This window comes from Nymphaea colorata, chromosome 14, assembly GCF_008831285.2.
Source record: "Nymphaea colorata isolate Beijing-Zhang1983 chromosome 14, ASM883128v2, whole genome shotgun sequence".
NCBI classification, from domain to species: domain Eukaryota; kingdom Viridiplantae; phylum Streptophyta; class Magnoliopsida; order Nymphaeales; family Nymphaeaceae; genus Nymphaea; species Nymphaea colorata.
The window spans coordinates 2,780,689-2,806,620 of NC_045151.1; the positions used below are offsets into that span (position 1 = coordinate 2,780,689).

Here is a 25,932-nt window from a genome sequence, read left to right on the forward strand (position 1 = left end):
CAGATGTTATTTCTTAAATCTGAATCCGATCCCATTTCTTAATTGGATATTATTTTTTTTTTCATATCCATTTTTTTCGGATTGATTCAGTCATATATCTAATTCAAATCGGATATATTGACATCCCTAAAAAATTGTAGCCAGACCTGAATCACCGACGACTAGAGGGCCAAAGGTAAGATTAATCTACAAATGAGAAAGAGAAGCAGCTTCTTGAAATATAAATTAGAACTAATTTCACGTGCAAATGGCATGGAACATCAACAAGGAACATATCGTGTAAATATCTTGCATAATATTTCACCACGAATAGGCCATCAGGAGTTGTAAACTAGTACTTAACGGGGATCCATTCTTGGAGTATGAGAGATAGAATTGCATGCATCAACAACGCCAACGTGCCATCATGGAACTGTGTCATGACCACGTAGAATGTTATGCCGCATGTCCAGTTCCTCATTCATGTGAACGATGCATGGTGGCCATGCATTGCATCTCATTTCGTTCACAATTAAATATATTTCATTTTAGATACATATATTTTACTTAATGCAAAGTAGTTAGGCTTTTACATATGCATTCACATGTCAAGTTTGGGTAAGGACAAGTCTGTCATTTTGATTTAATAGTTTTCACTTGTTGTGTTTAATAGAGGTAGTGTGTGCATGTGTGAGTTTTTATTGTCTATTGTAATAACCATGTTTACCTTTTATTCAAGTTAAAGACAGGTTTGGTGGTTCAATTTTCGTGAGGTTGAAGCCCTGAATCAAGTCCTTGAGCTAAAGAGTAGTTAGGATTAGGCTAAATTTTGTTGATTTCTTTGTGCAACCTTGGATTGAATGTCAATGTGATAAACATATTGATTATCGCATCTCCATCGGCCTCTGAAAATGATTTTTTTTTTCTTCCTTCTTTCTTTCTTCTTCTCTTTTTTCTTGACACTATTTGTTCATCTTTTTTCTTGGAATACATGGAAGGTGGGGTGGGATCAGATTCGACTCTGGACATCAGGCCCGGGCCATTTGCAGCGACTCAATACTCAATAGAGAAAGGGTGCAGTTGTAAATGTGCGTTTGCCTTTTTAAGTAACAGAGTCAGCCCCGGCGCGACAATTGGGGGAGGCCAGAGAGACTCCAGGAGTCGGGAGGAGGAGGGGGGGAAGAGAAAACCCTTGAAGCGTCTGCGTGTAGACGAAATCCAACTCCCGAGTTACCAACGGTGAAGGGTTCATAGTTTTCAATCTGAATGGGTGCTCGGGTCCTCCTCTTCACAGTTCACCCTCCTCCTCGTCAAATCTCTGGTCTCTCCCTGGCCTCATGATGGAAGCGCGATTGGTGGATTCTGTCTTCCTCGCTCTGAAGGCCCTTTTCCCCCTAAGTTGCTTCTTTTCTTTGTTTAGGCGTTTTCGTTTTGGTGATTCATTAAGTTGGTCGTCTCTTTCTGTACCCTTTCTTGGATGGTCTTGGATAAGAAACTGAAGCTTTTTGAATCTGTTTCATACGGTTTTCTGTTTGTTAATCTGTGGAATCATTGGGAGCGTCGTTCCGGTACTCCGGATGGGTGGTCTATCTGATCTCGTTTAGTGATTTCTGATTCAGAACTACAAGTTGTCTTTATTATTAACCATGGTGGTGGTCATTTTGATTGCTCCTTTATGGAGTTTGCATCTGCTTTTGTGATTTGTGCCTATCATTTCCTTCATTTCGAAGTTTTGATGTGGGAAAATTAGTCAAGGAGTTTAAAATATGATTTTCTTTGTTTTCTCTCTGTGGACTCAATGAGGGATTTGCCATTCGATGTGGTGCGGCTGCTTCCCAGAGGCCCTTTGTTCTTTCATTTTCTTGATCAGAAGCAGATACCTTCGATGAACATTCTGATTTTATAGACTCCGCAATTTCTTTTGGAGATGATTGAAATTTAATTAAAATTTTCTTGTTGATGATCTCTATTTCACGACTTGAATAGAATTGTACTGGTTTTCTTCGAGATAAGCTGCCTTCCCACTTCTTCTTTCATGTGAAGGTGTTACGGTTCCCAAATTGCCTTAGATTCATTTCTCTTGGACCCCAAGCTTTTGCTTATACCTGACAATAACAATCTTCTTGAGAACCTTTCCTTTTCCCCAGTGTGTGGGGTGGTTTGTGGAAAAAAAAAAAAAAACATGAACATCTTTCTCTTCCTCCTCTGTCGAAAATGTGTTCGACTTACCTGAATTCTCCTTAGAAGCAGTTGCAGAACATTACCGTAAGTGGATTTGGGCTAGAACTGTCGCAAAGGGTGATTTCTAAGTAAACAATGCCTGATTGATGGACAGCCATCTATGCGAATCCCACCGAGCCGACAGGTCAATCTTTTTAAGCACCACAAGTAATTTCCTTTTGGCATTTCAAACTGCAGATGGCAAATGATGATTTGCTGTCCAAGCTAAGCATAGAATCTTCCAAGTCTAAGATTTCGAAGTGTCCTTGAGAAGCATGCTAATTTATAATACTTGTTTAAAGATTCTATCTGCCACTTAAAAAACTTTCTTCAACCTGTGATACAGTTGACAGCTTTTACCTAGTATTGATGGCGGATATCTTGTACATCCTTGAGAACCTTCGCCGTTGTCTTCCACGCTTAAAGGGCGTTTAGTTGTCTTGAATTTTAAATTAAAATGTCTGATCTAAAAGGGGCTTGTCTCAAAATCGATGGTTGTTACAAATTGTGGATTTGAACATAATGGATTTTAAGGTCACCATCATGTCTTAAAATTTATGCATCTCAAGTCAGGGATAGGGGACTGCAAAATGTACCTTGCATCTGTCAAACATGACATTTTAAATATTTATTAGAAATCAATGATGTAAAATCCGCGGATTGAAGATGTTAGATCTCCTTGGATGTTAATCTGAGATTGTAAGGGCATAAACACACCCTCGGGGATGCGATATCTACTTTCAAAGGTGCGATGTTTATGAAGAGGAGGGAGAAGACCAATGAAAATCTGCAAGTTGGAAAGATGGGAGAAACCCCAATGGTAGCAAAAGAACGAGATGAATGGGCCTTCACTCTTAGAATTTTAGACTGTTAGCAAGGCGACCATAGATATGACAGCTTCAACTAGCTGGCCATGAGATCAAAGTAAGTGTTTTACATTGTGCGGAGGCGACATTAGATATGACAGCTTCAATTAGCCGGGCATGAGATCAAAGGGAGTGTTTTACATTGCTGGGGAGGCGACCATAGACGTGGCAACTTGAAACAGCTAGCCAGAAGTTCACAGGGAGAATCCTAGACTACAAGGGAGGCGTAAACGTGCTGGACAAGCTGCCCATTCTAAGGTGAAGTTTGATTGCTTGGACAAGTCGTCTGTGAAGACGATAAATCTACATTGTACAGTAATCGATCAAACATTGTTACAAAAACTCTGGATTGCGTTTCCAAGTTTAACACATACAAAACATGAATTTTTTAAGATTTTCTGTTTGCTTTAAAAGGGTCCAACTGAAAGTTCACATCTTTCTTCTGGATCAACGACCAAGAAAAGTTATTGAGGCAATCAAGTTAACTAAGAGTGGATTCTCAATGAAAAAGATGTGATCTTGACCCTTTTCTCTTGATCACGTTCATAAGGGAAACGTGGACATTGTTCTCCTTCGGCAATGGCGGAGCCCCTTGTTTACGTAGCCATCTCTCCAACTCAAAGGTGTATATTTGTCATTTTGGCTTGTCCAAGAAATGATGTTCATTACAATTGAACAGTAGTTATACCTGGGGATAGACTTTGGCAGCAGTCAGCAACAAAGTAACAAAATTCAGTGATATTCTAAAAGTATCGCAACCTTATAGTTTATAGCATGATATTTAAATGACAGAATATACTCCGAAAGTTCATTACATTCTTTAAAGTTTAAACATGATCAGCTATTCTGAAAAGATCATGATTTCGTTTGGCGGTTGACATTTTGAAAATTACAAAGATAACAAGGTTGATATTTTGAGAATACCAATCACTAACAGGTTGACATTTTCAAAACATCAAGGGTGTACATTCACCCCAATCTTGTTGTTTTTCTCTTTTTATCTTCAATAAATATAACCAGATTATGCTTTTCAGCAAGCTCTGGAAGAGAAAATACCAATCACTAACAGGTTGACATTTTCAAAACATCAAGGGTGTACATTCACCCCAATCTTGTTGTTTTTCTCTTTTTATCTTCAATAAATATAACCATATTATGCTTTTCAGCAAGCTCTGGAAGGGAAAGTTTGGACAACAACCATGACTTTAAACAATAACGATTCTTTTCAAAAAAGAAAGATCTTGGAAAAGAAACAACTAAGATAGTTTTTCAGAAGAAAGAAGGGTGCATGAAGACATTTGTGAGCTGTTCAAGGGCGTGAAAGGAATTTACGCTACGTTTTCCCCTCAACAACCAAGGACTGTCCATGCATACTGACTCCCACGGGATGCACGCCTGAGCTTAAGCCAGCATTGGCCGCTCACGTTACCGTCCAGTCATCCCATACTGCGCTATAAAAATGTACACAGCCCAACCTGCCTTCCCCTGCATTTCCGCATCCTAGCTCTAGCAGTAACTACCTCAGTTTCTTGCCACAGTATCAGCACTTATGGTAGCCATGGCCGTGAAAGTGTATGGCGCTGCCTATGCTTCATGTGCCCGCCGGGTCCTTGCTTGCTTAATTGAGAAGGGCGTCGACTTCGAAATCATCCCGGTTGATCTGCTAAGCGGCGAGCAGAAGAAACCAGAGTTTCTCAAATTGCAGGTAACCACTTCGCCCTTTGCTGGCCTTGCGTGTGTGTGTGTGTGTGTGTGTCAATGCATCTTCATAATAGTGAAGAAGGGACGATCTACCATGCAGTAGTAGGTCACTTGGTGGGTGAACCCCTTACCATGAAACACCACCAAGGATAAGATGTGTACCCACTGGGTAATGAAAGTACGAGCCCAGCCTACTTTGCTGTCTGAGTTGACCCTTCTTCCATCTGCGTTTCCACGGTCGTTTTGGAGGATAGAAAGGGTTCTCTGTTAGACCACAATTTGTTAAAGTCAGGATCATCATCAATGGCCACATGTTCAATACAAGCAGTGAAATGAGATAGACGGGGGACAGCCGTCCCTGATTTAAAAGCCATTGATCCATCCATGCTTGTGTAGTTGAGAAATTCTTCTTTGAACATTTGTAATTACAAGACGGGTCTTTTCTTTTTTTAGTTCAACCGCAAGAGAACTGTTGTTAATTTAACAACCGTAGTAATATATTTGAGAAAACAAGTCTTTCATTTGAAAAAAAAAAAAAATTACTTGTATGATATTACTTATTTAGATGCCTTTTTTGAGAGGTAGTTTTGTCATTTCTTCGAAACAAAGCAATTTAGCCAAAGTTTAGCTTTGCTCTCGAGCACTAATTTGGAACACTTCGAGAGAATACATGGATGAACTTCCAAACATGGATGAACTTCCAAAAGCCGATAAGGCGTTCTTTGCTTTGTCAAACGCCTATAAATGAGAGATGAATTCGGAGGCGTTTCATGGTTTTACTAGCGTTGTGCTTGACGTATGTTCTTATTGCCAATCATGCAGCCGTTTGGGATGGTACCTGTTATCCAAGACGGTGGCTTCACATTGTATGGTAAGATCATTATACAGCTCGTCTTCTCATTTCCTCTTTCTTTTTCGTCCCTGCTGTTGGACAAGCAGGGAGACAACCACTTGTTATAATTGAACCAGAGAGGCTCTCCGTTACAAAAAATGCAACTTAAACATTGAGATGTCTCAGTTCGGCCCATTCTTGGTTTTCACAACATAAACCCGACCCAAAGAGTAACTCTCCGCTGGTTGGGCCTCAACCAGGTCTTGGTCCAGTCGAATTTGAGTAGGAATCCCCGACCCTGCCAGTTGTGGCTGGCTGACAATCACCACACAGTGGCTTGGAGAAGGTGATTCTTTCGAAACTGAGCTGGAAATCCTCCCCGGTCCCATTCTCCGACCATCCTCCTATATACTGCTTGCCTCTGTAACTTCCCTAGCTTGTGAGCAGGTTTCTCCCACACTGCACGTTCAGGACAAGAAGGTGTAACGTGAACGAAATTTAAGCAGTTATACTCGAAAAACCTGATTTTACTGTAGACAACAAGATAATCTACGGAGTCAACAAAATCCCCATCAGAAAAAATAGGGGCAGATCCAAGAGGAGAACGTGCACGGGAAACATCATCAAATACGTTAATGTGAAAAACAAGCTGTTCAATCAGACATCAATCGGGAGGGGTACAACCTGGTATCCCTAACATTTTATGCATTTGCTATGGCTAGAAATAAGCAATAAAACAGAAGGATTTGCTACTTTGCAACACCAAATACCTATTTGATATTCTGTGTTCTATTGTCTATGTTGTCCAAATAGTTCTGCAAAACTCTCGGGGAAGTTCTGTCCAGTTTCAACCTGCTACTCCTAACATTTTATGCATTTGCTATGGCTAGAAATAAGCAATAAAACAGAAGGATTTGCTACTTTGCAACACCAAATACCTATTTGATATTCTGTGTTCTATTGTCTATGTTGTCCAAATAGTTCTGCAAAACTCTCAGGGGAAGTTCTGATCAGTTTCAACCTGCTACCCCTAACATTTTATGCATTTGCTATGGCTAGAAAAAAGCAATAAAACAGAAGGATTTGCTACTTTGCAACACCAAATACCTATTTTTTGATATTCTCTGTTCTACTGTCTATGTTGTCCAAATAGTTCTGCAAAACTCTCAGGGGAAGTTCTGATCAGTTTCAACCTGCTACCCCTAACATTTTATGCATTTGCTATGGCTAGAAATAAGCAATAAAACAGAAGGATTTGCTACTTTGCAACACCAAATACCTATTTGATATTCTGTGTTCTATTGTCTATGTTGTCCAAATAGTTCTGCAAAACTCTCGGGGAAGTTCTGTCCAGTTTCAACCTGCTACTCCTAACATTTTATGCATTTGCTATGGCTAGAAATAAGCAATAAAACAGAAGGATTTGCTACTTTGCAACACCAAATACCTATTTTTTGATATTCTGTGTTCTATTGTCTATGTTGTCCAAATAGTTCTGCAAAACTTTCAGGGGAAGTTCTAATCATTTTCTTGTTTTCCTGATTGGAACAGAGTCCAGGGCTATTATAAGGTACTATGCTCAGAAATATGCCGACCAAGGAACTGATTTGCTAGGGAAGACTCTGGAGGAGAGAGCCACTGTAGAACAATGGCTAGAAGTTGAGGGGCAGAACTTCAATCCGCACATTTACACTTTGGTTCTGCAACTCCTGTATTTCCCAAAGATGGGTGTCCCTCAAGATGAAAAGCTAATTAGAGAGAGTGAGGAGAAGCTGGGAAAAGTATTAGATGTGTATGAGGAGAGGCTCTCCAAGAGCAAGTATCTAGGAGGAGACTTCTTCAGCCTAGCTGACCTTACACATCTTCCATTCACACAATATTTGGTCAATGACATTGGGAAGGAATATCTTATCAAACACAGGGAACACGTCAAAAGATGGTGGGAAGACATCTCAAACAGGCCGTCCTGGAAGAAGGTCCTTCAGCTCTAGAGGTTGAAGGTTTAGGCTGAAGGTCAGAGGACAGGAATGTGGAATTTAGTCTCTGTCATGGACTCCGTAATATGTCCCAAGTTGTTATCTACCTAGAAATGTTTTGGTTATGCATGAAGAGCATTTTGCTACGTTGTTACTTCCAAAACGTTTTTCAGTAATAAAGATTAGATGGACAAAGATATTTACATTTTGCTACCTTGTTACTTCCAAAACGTTTTTCAGTAATAAAGATTGGATGGAATATATATATATATATATATATATATCTTGAGAGAAAGAGAGAGCTAGAAGCACAACTGAATCCAGCCGCTGACTAAATCAAGGATGGCAAGATATTGCTTAATAGCAATTTTTATTGATAAGATGGTTTACAATTCTTGGATGCTACAGAAAAAGAAAAAGTTACAAGGCAGGAAGAGAAGTATGCTTTACCTTCATGAAACAATCAGCTACAAAAAAGCATAATAGCTAAGGCCTTCCAGGAATATCTTTGTGAAGAGAATTAACAGATTGTGAGTATATATGCAGAGGCATGCAAATGCAGAAGGCAATGACAATGATGGATAGAGAGAGAGAGAGAGAGAGAGAGAGTCAAATACTTCAATTAGAATTCTAGTACCAGTTGTACACACACATATGCAGAATGTACATGACACTGTATATATATATATATATATATATATATATATATATATGACAAAGTGATCACCTATACAACCTGGGCATGTGGACACATACAAGCATGCATAGATTATGTAAATTTGCACTCATGTTATGCTATACTTGGAGCTGGTAATGCTTGTCACACTTGTATCTATCTCTGGATCTATCAAACAGCTCAAATGAAACACGTTTGTGCCATAAAGACAAAAGTTGTGAACTTTGTCAATATCTCGAGTAGTTAGCTGAGTAGCCTGACTAGTTGTTTGAGTCAATTATCAACTGACGTGTTCCAAACCAGCGATTAGTTAGTCAGATTAGTCACTTGTCAGCCTAGTTATTGATCAGCCAACCAATTTCTTAACTATAAATAAGTGCATTTTTCATAAATATAGGACAACTCAATCATGCTGGATGCCAGATGTTGCCGCCAGATGGCTAACATTTAAAAATTAGTTACCAAAAAACAGTCATTACATTGGCATTAGCAACCTTTATGGTCGCTTTATTGAGGATTATGGTCCTTTTTAGAGGTACATGCTTACATTTTAGCCATCTTGCATCCGGTAGTATTGACTTTTCTCATATATATATATATCTGCTTTTTTAAGGGTTTTGAATGACCTGTTTCCAACTTTGGTTTTAACAACTTATATGTAAACACCATAAATTTCCCTTGTTTAAGCATTAAAAAGAAGCAGTTTTTTGTAGCGTCCATAACAGGTCTGGAAGAGCAAAAATTCTGAACAACCTGCCATGCTTTAGCTTTTTTTTTTTTTTTTTTGGGGGGGGTGGGGGGGGGGGGGGAAGGATTTCGAATCAGGGCATATGTACTTCTGACTTCAATTGATGTCTGTCAGGATCTCATAAGACCACCACCTACAATTTTTCTTCATCAATAAACAAATCGATACCTGTCAAAGATTTTTGACAACTCTGCAAATTCACCCATAATGAACTACAACATTTTATCCAACATAGAAGTTTATCCTATTACTTACAATTATCAAAAGCTCGAACTCCATTTCTTGTTCTGTAATTTAAAAACTGTAAGGTCTGAACCACCAAAGCCTTCCATTACAGTTGCTGTTGTAGGGAACTCAGCTCTAGAAGTAACTCTGTGGACAAAAAGGAAAATGCAAGTCAAAACATGTGAAAGCAACTTATAAGAAAGTTTAATTCCATTTTCAAAAAAAAAAAAACAAAGTACAGAAATATTTGGTCAATTACATGCAGAAACGTTCCATAATAAATATCCAAGTAAGAGATATGGAAGGCATACAGGCAACAAGAAGGAGATTCATTCACTTTGTTGAACTAAACAAGGATCGAAAAAAACCATGACATCTTTCTTACAAGAGCAAGAAAATAGAAAGAATTCCTGAGTCCTGACATTAACAGGCGCAGACAACAATCTGGAATATTCTCACAAAGTCGTACACTTTAGCAAATAGGACTATCAAGTCTGCCACCGATGCACTTTCAGTTCTAGCACAGATAAAATGCTACATACAAATTGGACAAGATGAGAGAGTGTTGATCACATGGAGAAGCTCTTTTCAATTTTGTTGCAAAAAAAAGAAAAAAAAAGAAAAAAAGAGAAGAATCATCAGTAAGATAGCACACCTGCTTCGAAGCAGCACACAGGGCATGCCTATGCGCTCAGCTGCAAGTGCTCCAGATAGGCTTCCTGCCACCAGAACACACTGGTCTACAGGCAGGCCTGCACTTTCTGCTCCAGCACGTAGTGTTGCTACGATATTTTCTAAACTGAAAATTTGCAGTGATAAACAACAGGCCATATAAACATGAGCAAGCTGCCATTAGACAGTAATTTCAAACAGTGATGACAATATTCAAGTTCTAGTAAGTATAGGAACGCCATTCAATACCAATAAACTACAGAGAGACACGAACAAAATAAAATAATGAAACAAGATGAGCCAACACAGGCATATGCATAGAAAAGTAAATGGACTAGAATAGAAAAGGCACCCAGGCTATGTCATAGAGAGGGAGAAAGAGAGACAGAGGCTCATGAAAGTAATTCTGGAATCATATGTTTTTGTTTTTCTCCTCAGCCATTTTGTTTAGGCACAATTTAGGGTCCAATCAAAGAAAAAATGCTTGTCTATGGTTTTTGTCGAATCCATGCTTGTATATATGCTTATCATTTTCATTTGTCAAAGCAACACACTCAAATTAATCTTCAAAGATTGAGGTCCTGTGCAAACGAAACCGTTAATTATACCCCTCAGAAATACACACAAGGATAAAAATTATATTGATAAAAAATATATAATATAACATGTATTATTCACTAAAATATAACATGCTAAACATATCATAAACTAGAAGGTGCAAAACCCAAACGTAGCCAAAAGGAGTATGACCAAGACATTCTCCTCCCGCACCCCTGCGTGGTGGAAAAAGAAAAAGCACACTGGCACACATGTATGCATGCATGAATGAACTATGTGCATATATATCTGCATCTGAGTCCTACTCTGAAACCAGGGCTGCACTCACACATGCATCCATGTGATATAAATTTATTGCACAAAACTTATTTTTCTACACAGCATTAAAGAGGTCGCTTATGAATTTTTCCCGGAAATATGATTTTGACTTGCTAACATGCTCCACAGTTTCTCACACAGTTACCAGACTGGGTACACAACCTTCCTCCTCCCATCAAGATCGGACAGCAAGACTAAATATTTCACCATTTCATGCAGTCTGGGCAGGTAACTTGCATTAAATTTGGTCAACGGATTCAAAACACCTCTAGGTATAAGCTTTATGTCTAAAATATTTCTAGTTACAGTTTGGTCAATGGAATGACAAGAACATTTTTGAGATACTGTGGCAGAAGATTTTGAAGATTGAACATACTTTTTATCTTTATAAGAACCAAGGTTATCTTAAATCATGCTTCATCCTTTACTAAACACCTTCACATAAGATAAATAGACAGCACAAACAATAAACAGAATACCGATTATTGACTGAAAAATAAATAATTAAAAAATTGACTAGATTTTTTTCTTGTAATGATCATTGCAAGATATACCTATGAACTTTCAAAAAGTTTTGGCATTTCATGAAGATCACAATCTGCAATTTCCAGGAAGTGATTGCACAGCAAAGTGATGTATGATCAGAAACCATTTAAAAAAAGTATGCACAAAGTAAGACCAGAGAGAAAAGGACTGAAATATCGAAGAAAAAGATTAAAAAAAAAATTAATTCATCTAAAAGATATCCCTGACACTGAACAACCATAGGAAGCAGAAAAAATAATCTTTTTACATTCAGAAATTATTAGTCTACCAGGAACTACAGCCTGCTTTTTAGTTGGATAATATATAAGCACATCCTGATCGTTAAAATGCATCCAAAAATCAATATATATGACTGTATACAAAAAATACAAAAAAGGAGCACAGACATTTCAGCTGAGGTTGTATCAATCTCTACACTCAATTTCAACACGGATGCAACCTCCTCTGCAATTTTTTGTTTCTGAGCAGAAGCTGTTACAAATAGACAAATTCATTAGAAGCAGGACAACCAAGTTTCGAGAAATATGAGAAATTTAAACATTCAAACCTATGTCACACAGACAGCACATAGGCTGTCCTACCAAGTCAAAGCGACTGCAGTGAAGGTAACAATTGTGCCATTGGTGTGGCAAAGAACTATCACTAGGATCCATTATACTAGGTGTAGTTATAGAAGCTTAGATATAATATATATATATATATATATATATATATATATGTGTGTGTGTGTGTGTGTGTGTATACATGTATACAGTATACCTTTGACATGGCAGGGTTGTCTAACATAGTCGAATCCAACACATTAAAAAAATGATATAATCTTTTACCAGCTTTTCTTGCCTCTTTCATTAACTGTTCATCCAAACTAGATGCAACTCCTTTACCAAGAACCACTTGACCATATAAACTGTTTCCAACCTCATCCTTCCCAACAATCTTTATCTTGGATAACTTTTCCAGACCCAACTTCTGAGAGATAGACCTGATAAGAACAAGAAAAACATATTTAGAGTCTAGAACATGTAAAATGCCAGTTAACGACTTGAAAAAAAAAAAGAAAAAAAGAAAACACATTTATACTTTATATGTAAAACGTTAGCTACAGAAACAACTCCACAAATCAATCTCGTAACAACTGTACCAGAAATTAGGCACAAGGTATCATCAGATACACGGAAAGAAAAGTCAAAAGTGGAAACAAAAAATTCAGTAGTATATAGAAAAACAGAATACAAATAAATAACAAAATCAAATTACAGACAATTGGGGATACCAGATACACATACACTGCTGTTGGCCGACAACACAGACAATTGGGTCACAAACTCATATTGCATGTGGAATCATATAGTGAATATATGTAAAACTAAAAGTAACAATAGTGACAACTGAAAACCAACATAAATAAAATCTTGACCAGTAATAAAAATAATTATATCACCAATCGTAGAAAAGCAACAAGCAGTTGAAGGTATTCTTCTAAATCATCTGTGAGCCAGCACAAAACCGATGTTCTCACCTATCCTCAATCTTCTTTCACATTTCAACCATCTCCGGTATTTAGGCCATGACAAAGCTTGGATCTTCTTTTGCTCATCCAACATATTAACAATTAACAAGGCTAACGGGATCATGCCAGCTCTATCAAAATTTTCTCTATGTAGTAATTGCTGCTAAAGCATGCTCTCTCTCTCTCTCTCTATATATATATATATATATATATATATATATATATATATATATATATATATAGAGAGAGAGAGAGAGAGAGAGAGAGCATGCTTTAGCAGCAATTACTACATAGAGAAAATAGAGAGCGAGAGAGAGAGAGAGAGAGCATGCTTTAGCAGCAATTACTACATAGAGAAAATAGAGAGAGAGAGAGAGAGAGAGAGAGAGTTCTTGGGGTACATGCATGTCGCCCCATCCACATTGCAACAGCCAAAACCTAGGCGTAGGAATCCAGGTTCCCTATCCTAGCCAAAATAGAAAATATCCTTATCCTCCATAGAGGCGGGGCATCACGTTATGGCCACAACTGCAAAAATCATCTTGTTTGAAGAGTCACATCAAGGACAAGACTGGAGAAAATTGCCAAATTGTGCTGTAATAATAAAAGTGCTATCTATATGGCAAGTAATCACACATTTCATGTGAGAGTCAAATATATTGAAATGGATTGTCACTTCATGAGAGAGAAATTACTGCAGAAGAATATTGAGCTTCCTTATGTTCCCCAAAATTTCAACTGGTAGACTTCTTTACAAAAAAACGTGGAGACCCTAGATTCTCTTCTATTCTTAGCAAACTTTGGGTAATTTCACCATAAGTTTGAAGGGGATGCTAAAGTATTAAAGTTGTCCCAATATCCTCCTTGTATTTCTTATATTTATTTTTCTGTATTTTTAATTTTCTGTTCTCCATTTTTCATTTATATTTTCATTCTTGCATGCTCAACTGAATAAGCTAGCCACTGGACTCTCCAATGGCTCCCTCATCTTCTCTTTATAATGCAAACTGTTCTTCTTTGCTTGCAGCTCTTTGAGAGCTGGTCAGTGAGTTTCCTAATAAAATTCAGAGTGTTAGAATATGTTGTTGTGGGAACCGGGTCCATATCTGGACCCGGTTCTATGGGGCGCGGGTATCGAGGCGGGCTCGGTACCCTAGGCGGCTTCTCCTCTCTCCCTCTATATATTGTCACTTATGTGTAAGTGTTGAAGTTAAGTGAATATATTTTTCTCTCTCCTAGGGTTGCGGTTTGCCCCTAGGTCAGAGCTTCCCCGTGGTTTTTCACCTCTTTCTGAGGTTTTCCACGTATATTGTGTGTTCTTTCTCTGCTCTCTTCTTGTGGTACGTGGATTGGTTCGGTTACTGATGGGCTCTACAAACTGCCGGTGCAAATTGCTTCAGCATTGATTTCTGCCACGAGTGGTCACTCGTCTGGTGTGAACGATAGATCTACTGTTCTGCGATGGCACGAGCGTCTTGGTCATCTCCCATTCCAGTTAATAAAGAAGTTGTTTCCTCATTTGTTTGCTTCTGTCTCCATTGACTCCTTCGCTTGTGAAGTGTGTCAATTGGCTAAACATGTCAGGGCTTCGTACCCTATTTCATTGAATACAACCACTCATCCGTTTGCCTTAGTTCATTCCGATGTTTGGGGTCCTTCTGGAGTACCCACGTGTGGTGGTTGTCACTATTTTTTGACGCTTATTGATGATTACTCTAGATGTACGTTCGTGTACTTGTTGCGAGAACGTAGTGAGGTTCCAGCAGTTGTGAAAAACTTTGTTGCCTTTGTTGAGACTCAATTCCATATAACTGTTCAAGCTTTCCGTACGGATAATGCAAGGGAATATGTCTCTCAATCCCTTGATAATTTCTTGAAAGGCAAAGGTATTGTTCATGAAACCTCTTGTAGTTATACCCCTCCTCAAAATGGTATAGCTGAACGTAAAAATCGTCATCTTTTGAATGTTACCCGGGCCATTATGTTCCAACGTCATGTCCCGAAGCGGTATTGGGGTGATGCACTTCTCACTAGTGCACACCTCATTAACCGTATGCCTACTAGGGTGTTGGATGGTCAGTCTCCTTATTCTACCCTGTGGCCCACTCAGAATCCGTGGCCTCTTACTCCTCGTGTCTTTGGGTGCAGTTGTTTTGTGCATAATCATAGCCCTAATCTCAAAAAACTTGATCCCCGGTCTATTAAAGGCGTTTTCTTGGGGTACTCTTCCACTCAGAAGGGGTACAAATGTGTGGATCCCATTACTTCCAAAGTGTATGTTTCGAGGGATGTCACATTTCATGAACATGAGTCGTATTTTCCGGTGAATCCTCTTCAGGGGGAGTGTCTTGGGAACAAAGGGGAAGAGTATTCCTCTAATCAGCTGATTCAGTTTATGGAGTTTTTGGATTACAAGGTTAGTCCCAGTGTGATTGACACGGTCACGGTCAGTAATGAGAAGGGCAGTCATATGGAAGGGGTCACGGTGGATGCTCAGCCCACTGTTGCCCGTGATCACTTGTTTGGCCAGGTTTATGTCAAAAAGGAGAAAGCTACAGTGGAAGATGTTGGTGATGAGGATAGAACCAATCCCAATCCTGTGATCTCCCCGGATGACCCAAGTCCATCGAATGAAGAGCTCCCCATTGCTTTGCGCAAAGGCACCAGGTCATGTACTTCTCACCCTATTCAGAGATTTGTTTCTTATGCTAAGCTCAGTACAAATTACAAATGTTTTATCACAACCTTATCCAAAGTTGTTATTCCCAGGTCGGTGGATGATGCTAAGGATGATCCCAAGTGGTTACATGCTATGACGGAGGAGATGAGTGCGTTAGCTAAGAACAAAACATGGGAAGTTGTTGATATCCCTAAAGGGGCACATTTAGTTGGCTCTAAGTGGGTTTACAACGTGAAGTACAAACCTGATGGCACTGTAGATCGTTATAAAGCTCGTCTGGTTGCAAAAGCGTTCAGTCAGAAGTATGGGATCGACTATCTTGAGACCTTTGCCCCTGTTGCAAAGTTGAAGACCGTGAGGGTTATTCTTGCTCTTGCTGTGCACAGGAAGTGGCGCATGGACCAGCTTGATGTTAAAAATGCGTTCTTGAACGGCCATCTGGAGGAAGAAGTCTATATGAGCATGCCTCCCGGGTATGTTCAAGAGGGAAAATGTTGTCACCTCAAGAAAGCTTTGTATGACTTGAAGCAGTCGCCTAGAGCTTGGTTTGAGAGACTAAGGATCGTTATGAAGTCTACTGGGTACAAGCAAGGAAATTGAGATCATACCCTATTCATAAAGCAGAGAGATGGTCTGGTGAGTCTTCTCCTTGTCTACGTTGATGATATGATTGTCACTGGCAGTGATGAGGAAGAAAACAGAAAGATGAAGGAGAGATTAGCTAAAGAATTCGACCTCAAGGATCTGGGGAAACTGAGATACTTTCTGGGGATAGAGATTGCTCGATCAGAGACAGGGCTGATTATGAATCAAAGGAAGTACACTCTTGACTTACTAAAGGAGACATGTAAACTTGGTTGTAGGCCCTATCTTACTCCTATGGAGTCGGGGACTAAGATAAGTATCAAGACAGGCACTATTCTAGATGAGGAAGGAAAAGGGCGATATCAGAGGCTAGTAGGTAAGCTTATCTATCTTACTCTAACTCGCCCTGATATCACGTATGCGGTAAATGTGCTAAGTCAATTTATGCATGCTCCCACGGATTGTCACTGGAAGAGTGCAGAAAGAGTGTTGGGATATCTAAAGAATGACCCAGGAAAATGACTGCTGTATACTCGACAAGACAAACTTACTATTGAGGGCTACTCAGATGCAGATTGGGCAGGTTGTACTGACACAAGGAGGTCCACTACAGGGTATTGTATCTTTCTTGGAGGTAACCTAGTTGTTTGGAGAAGTAAGAGGCAAGAAGTTTGTTCGAGGTCTAGTGCTGAGGCTGAGTACAGAGCTGTTGCAATGGGGGTTACAGAGATGCTGTGGCTGAAGATTCTTTTAACTGATATTGGTGTGGAACTGGGAGATAAAATGAAGATGTACTGTGACAACAAGTCTGTGATTAATCTTGCCAATAATCCAGTTCTACATGACAGGACCAAACATGTGGAGATTGACCGTCATTTTATCCGGGAACGCATTGACTCAAAGGAGCTGATTCTGCCATATATGAAATCTGAAGATCAAGTTGCAGACGTCCTGACTAAAGGGCTTTGTACTTCTTCATTCGAAAAGAATGTTAGCAAGCTTGGCATGTTTGACATGTATGCCAAGCTTGAGGGGGAGTGTTAGAATATGTTGTTGTGGGAACCGGGTCCATATCTGGACCCGGTTCTATGGGGCGCGGGTACCGAGGCGGGCTCGGTACCCTAGGCGGCTTCTCCTCTCTCCCTCTATATATTGTCACTTATGTGTAAGTGTTGAAGTTAAGTGAATATATTTTTCTCTCTCCTAGGGTTGCGGTTTGCCCCTAGGTCAGAGCTTCCCCGTGGTTTTTCACCTCTTTCTGAGGTTTTCCACGTATATTGTGTGTTCTTTCTCTGCTCTCTTCTTGTGGTACGTGTTTCTACACAGAGCAATGTGCATAAGATTCAACTATTTTTAAGTGATACTTTGTTTGCTTACAGGAGGATCTCCATTAAGGCTACTCAACCATTCACTTGACTAAAAATCGAAAATGAGAACATCTCATTTTGAGGCTTAAAATTTTTTAAGTTAAAAATATGGGTGCATAATAACCCAAGCTACTCAAACTCTCTCAAGCTTGACTTGCCTCAGCTGAAGCCACGTCAAAGCTAAAGCAATATCACTTGAACAGTTGAACTCAATTTTGCTAACCTAACTATAACTTGTGGGAGTCGGTGCTAAAATGACCTTTTCAGAAGATTCAAAATATATAAATAGCGTTTTTAGAAAGAAAGCAAACCTGGAAACTTTTTCTCCATTCTTACTGTATGCAGTGAGAAGAATCACTGGAATATCCATTTCAAGTGCCTCCTCAATAAAACTACATATAAAAAAACAAAGAACTCAGGAACAATGCTTATTCCAAGAAGAAACATAAGACCTAAGGTACGGAAATCATGGCACAGAAAGGAAAAACAAAGATGGTTGCCGTTTCATGGAAACGGCAATAATGCAGCAGAGTCTAATTTTTATTGGTTAATACATAGTGATGAGAGAAAATTTCCTTATAAGAAGTGAGCAGGTTTTAGAGATTGAATTATAATAAAATTAAGTACTTGTGGGCACAGTTGGCAAACTCGGGAATCGGACTCGGATAGGTAGAAGACTAGCTTAGTGGGTCAGCGAGTTGACAAGATGACTCAGTCGGATCAATTTGTGATTTTTTCTAGTGTATTTTTACTATAATATTATAGTGTAATCTACTGTCACCCCACCCAACATAGAGCAACATGATCATGAATATGATTTGTCAACAACTCTAACCATAAAGGAGGTCATGAATCTAAGAACAATTAGCTTGTATTTATCTCTTTCTCTCTCTCTCTTTCTTTACACACACACACACACACACCCAATTCCCCATGGGCCTCTGGATGTTTAGAAATTGTTGGTGATAATAGATTTACAAATAATTGGGCTAGCATTCCCTTCATGTTCCTAATAAAACCTAAGGATCAAAATTAATTTTTACACTTTAAAACAATAGAACCAAACTCGGACGATTCCCGTCCAAGTTACCGATCCCATAAACACACACACACACACATGTGTGTGTGAGAATTAGCTGTGTATATATATACACACCTAATTCTCCATGGGCTTCTGGATGTTTAGAATTTGTTGGTGATAATATACTTACAAATAGTTGGGCTAGCATTCCTTTCACATTCCTAATAAAGCCTAAGGATCAAAATTAACTTTACACTTTAAAACAGTTGAACCAAACTCGGATGATTCCGGTCTGAGTCACTGATCTAATGAGTCGGCCGATTCTTGGCTGAGTCGGCCAAGTTTTGGAGCTCTCGTGGCCCAATGAGAGGGCGATCCTGAGCCGACTAGGGTGATTCTCGAGTTGACTCCCCGAGTTGGCTGACAATGCTTGTGATGAATGAATATAATGCCAATTCTAATAATGCAAGGAATTCTGAAGCTGTGAACCGAATATGACCACAATGATTACCTACTTGACATTGAAAATTGTAGAAACACGCAACGGAAAGGAGAAACGGAGAAGAAACACACGATATACGTGGAAAACCTCAAGAAGAGGTGAAAAACCACGGAGAAGCTCTAACCTAGGGGCAACACCGCAACCCTAGGAGAGAGAATCTTATTTTCACTTAATCACCAATTACACAATAAGTGGGATTATAAGAGAGAGACCCGCCTAGGGTACCGAGCCACTCTCGGTACCCACGCCCATGGGACCGGGTCCATATCTAGACCCGGTTCCCTATACAAGATATTCTAACACTCCCCCTCAAGCTTGCATACATGTCAAACATGCCAAGCTTGCTCACATTTTTCTCGAATTGAGATGTACATAAGGCTTTGGTTAAAACATCTGCAATATGATCTTCAGACTTCATATACGGCAGGATCAACTCCTTTGAATCTATGCGTTCCCGTATGAAGTGGCGATCAATCTCCACATGTTTAGTTCTGTCATGCAGGATGGGATTATTTGCAAGGTTAATCGCAGACTTGTTGTCACAGTACATCTTCATCTTCTCTTCCGTTTCAACACCAATATCTGCTAGAAGAATCTTTAACCATAACATTTCTGTAACTCCCATAGCAACAGCCCTGTATTCAGCCTCAGCACTGGATCTAGAGCAAACTTCCTGCCTTTTACTTCTCCATACAACCAGGTTACCCCCAGAAAGATGCAGTATCCTGTGGTAGACCTCATAGTATCAGTGCACTCTGCCCAATCTGCATCAGAGTATCCTTCAATATTAAGCTGGTTTTGCTAAGTATATAGTAATCCTTTTCCTGGATCATTCTTCAGGTACCCCAACACTCTTTCTGCACTCTTCCAGTGACAGTCAGTTGGATCATGCATAAACTGACTCAACACATTCACAGCATAAGTAATATCAGGGCGAGTAAGAGTAAGATAGATGAGCTTACCAACCAACCTCTGATACCGCCCTTTTCCTTCCTCATCCAGGATGTTGCCAGTTTTGATGCTTATCTTTGTACCAGATTCCATTGGAGTTAGAAAAGGCCTACATCCAAGTTTACCTGTCTCCTTTAAAAGATCCAGAGTGTATTTCCTTTGGCTCATAACAAGCCCGGTCTCTGACCGAGCAACCTCTATCCCCAGAAATTACCTCAGTTTACCCAGATCTTTAAGATCAAATTCGGCAGCTAACCTCTCCTTCATCTTCCTTTTCTCTTCTTCATCGTCACATGTGACTATCATATCATCAACATACACAAGAAGAAGACTCACCAGGCCATTTCTCTGCTTAATGAATAGGGTGTGATTACCATTTCCCTATTTGTATCCATTAGTCTTCATCACTATTCTCAGTCTTTCAAACCATGCTCTAGGAGACTGCTTTAATCCATACAAGGCTTTCTTGAGATGACAACATTTTCCGCTTTGAGCATATCCAGGAGGCATGTTCATGTAGACCTCTTCTTCTAGATGGCCATTCAAGAATGCATTCTTGACATCAAGCTGATCCATGCTCCACTTTTTTTGCACGGCAAGTGCTAAAATGACCCTCACAGTTTTCAGTTTGACGACAGGGGCAAAGGTTTCAAGATAATCAATACCATATTTTTGGCTGAACCTCTTTGCAACAAGACGAGCCTTATACCTTTCCACAGTACCATCCGGTTTGTACTTCACATTGAACACCCACTTGGAACCAACTAAATGAGTCCCCTTGGGAATATCAACTACGTCCCAAGTGTCATTCTTCGCCAAGGCATCCATCTCCTCTGTCATGGCCTGTAGCCATTTAGGATCCTCCCTAGCATCTTCCGCACACCTGGGAATCACAGACTTAGACAGGGATGTAATAAAGCATTTATAATCCTTACTAAGTTTCGCATAAGAAACAAATCTCTGAATAGGATGAGAAGTACATGACCTGGTGCCTTTACGCAAGGCTATAGGAAGCTCTTGAAGCTCTTCATTGATTGGACTTGGTTCATCCGGGGAACTTACAGGATTGGGATTGGTTACATCAACATTCTCAACCACATCTGTCTTCTTCCTGGTGTACACCTGGCCAAACAAGTGATCACGGGCTGTGGACTGATTATCAACAAGGTCCCCGTCCATGTGACTGCCTCTATCATCACTGACAGTGTTATCGCTGACTGTGTCTGCCACACTGTGACTAGCCTTGTAATCCAAGAAATCCATAAACTGAATCAACTGATTTGAGGAATACTCTTCACTACTGTTCCCTAGACACTCCCCCTGAAGAGGATTCACAGGAAAGTATGCCTCATGTTCATGAAAAGTAACATCCCGGGAGACATAGACTTTAGAAGTAGTAGGATCAACACATTTGTATCCCTTCTGAGTGGAGGAATACCCCAGGAAGACCGCCTTGATAGACCGAGGGTCAAGTTTCTTGAGGGTGAGACTATGGTCATGAACAAAACAGACACACCCGAACACCCGAGGAGTAAAAGGCCAGGGATTCTGAGTAGGCCAAAGCATAGAATACGGGGAATGACCCTGCAACACACGGGTAGGCATACAGTTAATAAGGTGGGCACTAGTGAGAAGTGCATCACCCCAGTAGCGCTTAGGAACCTGCCGATGGAACATAAGAGCCCGGGTGACATCCAATAAATGACGATTCTTCCGTTCAGCCACGCCATTTTGGGGAGGTGTGTAACTACAGGATGTTTCATGAACAATACCCTTGCTCTTCAAGAAATCATCTAGAGATTGGGAGACATACTCTCTAGCATTATCAGTGCGGAAAGCCTGAACAGAGGTCTGAAACTGAGTCTCAACAAAAGCCACAAAATTTTTGACAATAACGGAAACTTCACTACGTTCTTTCAACAGGTACACGAACGTACAACGGAAGTAGTCATCAATAAGAGTCATAAAGTAATAAAAACCATGACAAGTGGGTAATCCCGAAGAACCCCAAACATCAGAGTGAACCATAGCAAATGGGCGAGTGGTTTTATTGAAAGAAATAGGGTACGAAGCCCTAACATGTTTAGCCAACTGACACACTTCACAGGTGAAGGAGTCCATAGAAACAAAATGGAAAAGCCTAGGAAACAACTTCTTAATCAACGGAAACGGAAGATGACCAAGCCGCTCGTGCCATCGCATAATGGTAGATCTGTCCTTCATGCCAGACAACTGTCCACTAGTGGCTGAAATAAGAGCAGACGCAACCTGCACGGGCAGTCTGTAGAGTCCATTAATAGCCGAACCAATCTCAATCTTCTGCCCCGTCACCAAGTCCTGCAGGAAACAACGATCAGCAGAAAATATTAGATTGCAATTGAGTTCTTTGGTAATACTGCTGACAGATAACAAATTCACAAGAATATTGGGAACATGAAGAGCATTATGAAGACAATATTTATTCAACAATGACAAACTCCCTTTTCCAGCCACAGAGATAGAAGAACCATCAGCCATAGACACACGTTGCTGCCCAGAAGACAATTTGTATTCTTGAAACATCTTAGGGTCCCCTGTCATATGATGCGTAGCTCCACTGTCAACAATCCAATCACCATGTGAGGAATTACCTAGATCACTAGTGGCAACAAGAGCTTGGGCTAACTTAGCCCCCTCAGACGTAGAAGCGTCCTCCTGAGTAGTAGACAGCCGGCTAATATACGCTTGCAATTCTTTGAGTTGATCGGAGGAAAGCTTTGATTTGGCAACATTTGAAGAGCTATTCTGACTAGACTCAGGCACAGAAGGACTCCGCCGACTAGGAGGAGGACGACCCCGGACAAGTCGCCTCTCAGGGTGAAGACCCAACAAAAATCAACAGAATGTCCCAATTTGTTGCAATGGCTACACCGTCGAGCAGGACGCGGTCCAGTCCCTGAAGCCCGACTAACAAAGGCTGAATGAGAACTCCCCTGACTAGAGTCACTATGCATCACCTGGCGTCGTTGTTCCTCAGATTCCACTCGAGCATACACCTCTTCAATCCCAAGAATCTCATCACAGTTGAGAATTTGACTCCGAATGGATTCAAACTCATCATGCAGACCTCCAAGGAAAAGAAAAGTACGATCCATCCATTCCTTGTCTCAGTACAAGGCATGATCAGAACCACAGTGCCAGTCATCATTCACATGATAGTCGAGTTCCTCCCATTTAGTCTTCAGGGCTGCAAAATAAGGTGCCACAGACAAATCACCCTGTTTAAGAGAGTAGATGCTGCGTTTAATCTGATATGTACGCAAAACTCTCTTCTTACGGCCATACATCCTTGCGAGTACTGTCCACATATCATAAGAAGTCGACTCCGCAGAATAAGTGGCTGAATATCAGCAGAAACAGAGCTGATGATCTACACCTTAACTTGAGTGTCTTCCAATGCCCAAGTTGCCCATCGAGGATCTGTTTTACTAGGTGTCGGTTTCTCCCCTGTGATATAGGGAAGGCAACCACGACTAGTTATCCCAATTTCAAGTGCGGCAGACCAAGAGAGATAGTTGTCTTTAGTCAAGCGAATAGACGTCCTGAACCGGTAAGTTCTCGCTCTTGGTAGTATTGCTCGTGTCGAAGGCAACATCCATCTTGGGAGTCATCTCGTCGGCCATCACGATCACCAAAGAGAAACACTACCCAGGACCAGGGAACACGACCGGGTGATGAATCCAAGAACCACGACGATGGCAATGCGCAGGCGACGGCTGCGGCGCTGGACAGAGGCAACGGCGATGCTAGACAAGGCAATGGCGCTTGACCAGGCGAGGCGACGGCGCAGGTGAAGACAATGGCGGCGACGCTGGACAATACAACGGTGGCGCGGGCTAGGCGACGGAGGCGCTGGGCTGGGCGACGGCGGCACTGGGCTAGGCGACGCTGCAAACAGCGACGGCGTTAGCTCAGGAATAGGAGATGGAGGCGGCGGAAATAGCAGAGACGGCGGCCGGCGGTGGAAACTCCAGCAGCGGTGGAAAAAAGAAGGCAGAAACGTTACTGGCACACCAACAGTCTCACACGCGCTGGCTCTGATACCATGTAGAAACACGCAACGGAAAGGAGAAACAGAGAAGAAACACACGATATACGTGGAAAACCTCAAGAAGAGGTTGAAAACCACGGAGAAGCTCTAACCTAGGGGCAACACCGCAACCCTAGGAGAGAGAATCTTATTTTCACTTAATCACCAATTACACAATAAGTGGGATTATAAGAGAGAGATCCGCCTAGGGTACCGAGCCACTCTCGGTACCCACGCCCATGGGACCGGGTCCATATCTAGACCCGGTTCCCTATACAAGATATTCTAACAAAAATAATTATATTATCCATGAATATGGATATCGTTACAAGAATGTCATGACTGTAACACCGATGATTTTGTGGCAGGTGGGTGGTGGGCGGATCCGAATTAGAGGACAGATCCAGACCCAAAGCCCTTTTGCATGCTGAGAGGAGCCTGACAGTTTGAGGGCTTCCTCTTGGAAGCTCAGGTGAAATGAAAGAAGGAAAAGAGCCTATGAAGAAGGAGAGGTGGAAGCTAAGGAAGAAGGAGAGGTGGCAAAAAACCAAAGGAAAAAGGAGAGGAGGCAGAAAAGTAGAGGAAGGAGAAAGAGGAGGAGGCGGAACTGAGCAAAAAGAAGGAGGAGGAGGTAGAAGAAGAAGGGGAGGCGACATGGTAGAGGGAGGAGAAGGTACCCTCGGTCTCCCTCTCAATCTCTCTCTCATTCTTTCTCCCCTTCCCTCTCTGGATCATTCTCACACTCACACTCTCTCTCCTATTCTCTCCCTCTCCTATTCTCCGACAGCATACCCCTACATTTTGAAGTATATGGAAGAGATTGCATTGATTGTCTAAGATAGTTTACGTAACCATTTATGTGTAGTTGTGGCTGTGCTTTCCTTGTATTCTTAGTTTCCAGATCTTAGCCCTTACCCTACCCTAGAGGGTCAGAGATTTATCTGATTTTTTATCATACTTTGAAAGCTCAGGCTTCTGCTGTTTTTTTTTTTCCAAGTCCCAGCAGCCCATGACAGCCTATGTCACCCAAGTGTGGGGTGCGGGTGCAGCAATTTTTCAAAAAAAAAGAAAAAATTTAGGTGCGGGTGCGGTGACGATGTCTACATATGTGTGTGTATATATATATAAATAATTTGTTACATAGTTATTTAATTATTTAGTAGTTTCACCTATTTATATTTATAATTTTATATATAATTTCTTTTTGTAGTAAAGATAATTTAGTTATGTGCACATTTAAAATGGTCAGTTTTAACCCAGTTCAGCTGATCGAACTGAATGTGCCGTTGGAGAAGCATTAGCACCAGCACCAACATCGACATGGGTGCGACACGGGTGCGGCAGACATTTAGAAGCACCCATCTGACATAGATGGCAGCTGGTTAATTAGAGAACATAGCTCAAATCCTATGGAAAAGCTTTGTGCATCGTGAAGTCGGCGCGTCGTGTCTTGTTTTTATGGTTCATTGATATCTTTTTGGTTTGAACATTATTGTTTTCTTATCGGGTCATTTTTATCATGTAAAGTCGTTTTTATACAAAGAATCTTCGGTGCATAAATGAAATAGTTAGCCACATTCTTATTTTGAAATTGTAGATTTGCTTCGATTGTTGTGTTGTCGCACCTTGATCTAACGTATTTAAAAAAAAAGTGAAAAATCGGGGTGTACAACGACACACAACACTGCAGTCTGAAGAATAGATCTTTAATATTAGAAAGCATATCTTATTTTCCCTTGTTTCATCCACTTGAAATATCAGAAACAAAAAAAGGACTTGTAAATGAGGAAATCCATCTCTGTGTAAATCTGGAAAGCTAAGAAATTCAGTGTTTACAAGGATGGTTATATTCATTTTCCCTAACAAACTAAGAGGACAATTATCATTTTTACACCACACGCATGATAGGGTGTGAACTACTCAATTCAAG

General features: G+C 40.6%; 2 protein-coding genes across 4 annotated transcripts in view; one reads left to right on the plus strand and one right to left on the minus strand.

Annotated features, from left to right (window-relative positions):
• Nucleotides 1-4,355: 4,355 nt before the first annotated feature.
• On the plus strand, nucleotides 4,356-7,773 carry LOC116267559 (glutathione S-transferase F9-like). The gene is made up of 3 exons (XM_031649360.2): nucleotides 4,356-4,770; nucleotides 5,589-5,637; nucleotides 7,150-7,773. The coding sequence occupies exons 1-3, from the start codon at nucleotides 4,615-4,617 to the stop codon at nucleotides 7,587-7,589; spliced, it is 645 nt and encodes a 214-aa protein (XP_031505220.1). The 5' UTR covers nucleotides 4,356-4,614; the 3' UTR covers nucleotides 7,590-7,773.
• The window catches only part of LOC116267558 (CBBY-like protein), a 36,828-nt gene continuing 16,501 nt past the window's right edge, over nucleotides 5,606-25,932 (minus strand). Inside the window, exons 7-13 of one of the 3 annotated variants that reach the window (XR_007572052.1) lie at nucleotides 17,771-17,851; nucleotides 12,145-12,299; nucleotides 11,704-11,788; nucleotides 9,879-10,022; nucleotides 9,254-9,370; nucleotides 8,025-8,080; nucleotides 5,606-6,057 (exon numbers count right to left, since the gene is read on the minus strand). Coding sequence is in view for 2 of the 3 variants with exons in the window: in XM_031649358.2 (XP_031505218.1) it covers nucleotides 9,259-9,370; nucleotides 9,879-10,022; nucleotides 11,704-11,788; nucleotides 12,145-12,299; nucleotides 17,771-17,851 (577 nt within the window). In the remaining variant the exon portion in view is untranslated. The remainder of the gene's footprint in view (nucleotides 6,058-8,024; nucleotides 8,081-9,253; nucleotides 9,371-9,878; nucleotides 10,023-11,703; nucleotides 11,789-12,144; nucleotides 12,300-17,770; nucleotides 17,852-25,932) is intronic. The other 2 variants (XM_031649358.2, XM_050075213.1) reach the window with 2 other exon arrangements.

What these genes read in the sequence shown, in the direction of transcription:
- LOC116267559 (XM_031649360.2), top strand. Translation starts at nt 4,615, where the DNA reads ATGGTAGCCATGGCCGTGAAAGTGTATGGCGCTGCCTATGCTTCATGT. An exon ending in CAGAGTTTCTCAAATTGCAG is followed by an intron (nt 4,771 to 5,588) that starts GTAACCACTTCG and finishes CCAATCATGCAG; the next exon opens with CCGTTTGGGATGGTACCTGT. An exon ending in CGGTGGCTTCACATTGTATG is followed by an intron (nt 5,638 to 7,149) that starts GTAAGATCATTA and finishes TGATTGGAACAG; the next exon opens with AGTCCAGGGCTATTATAAGG.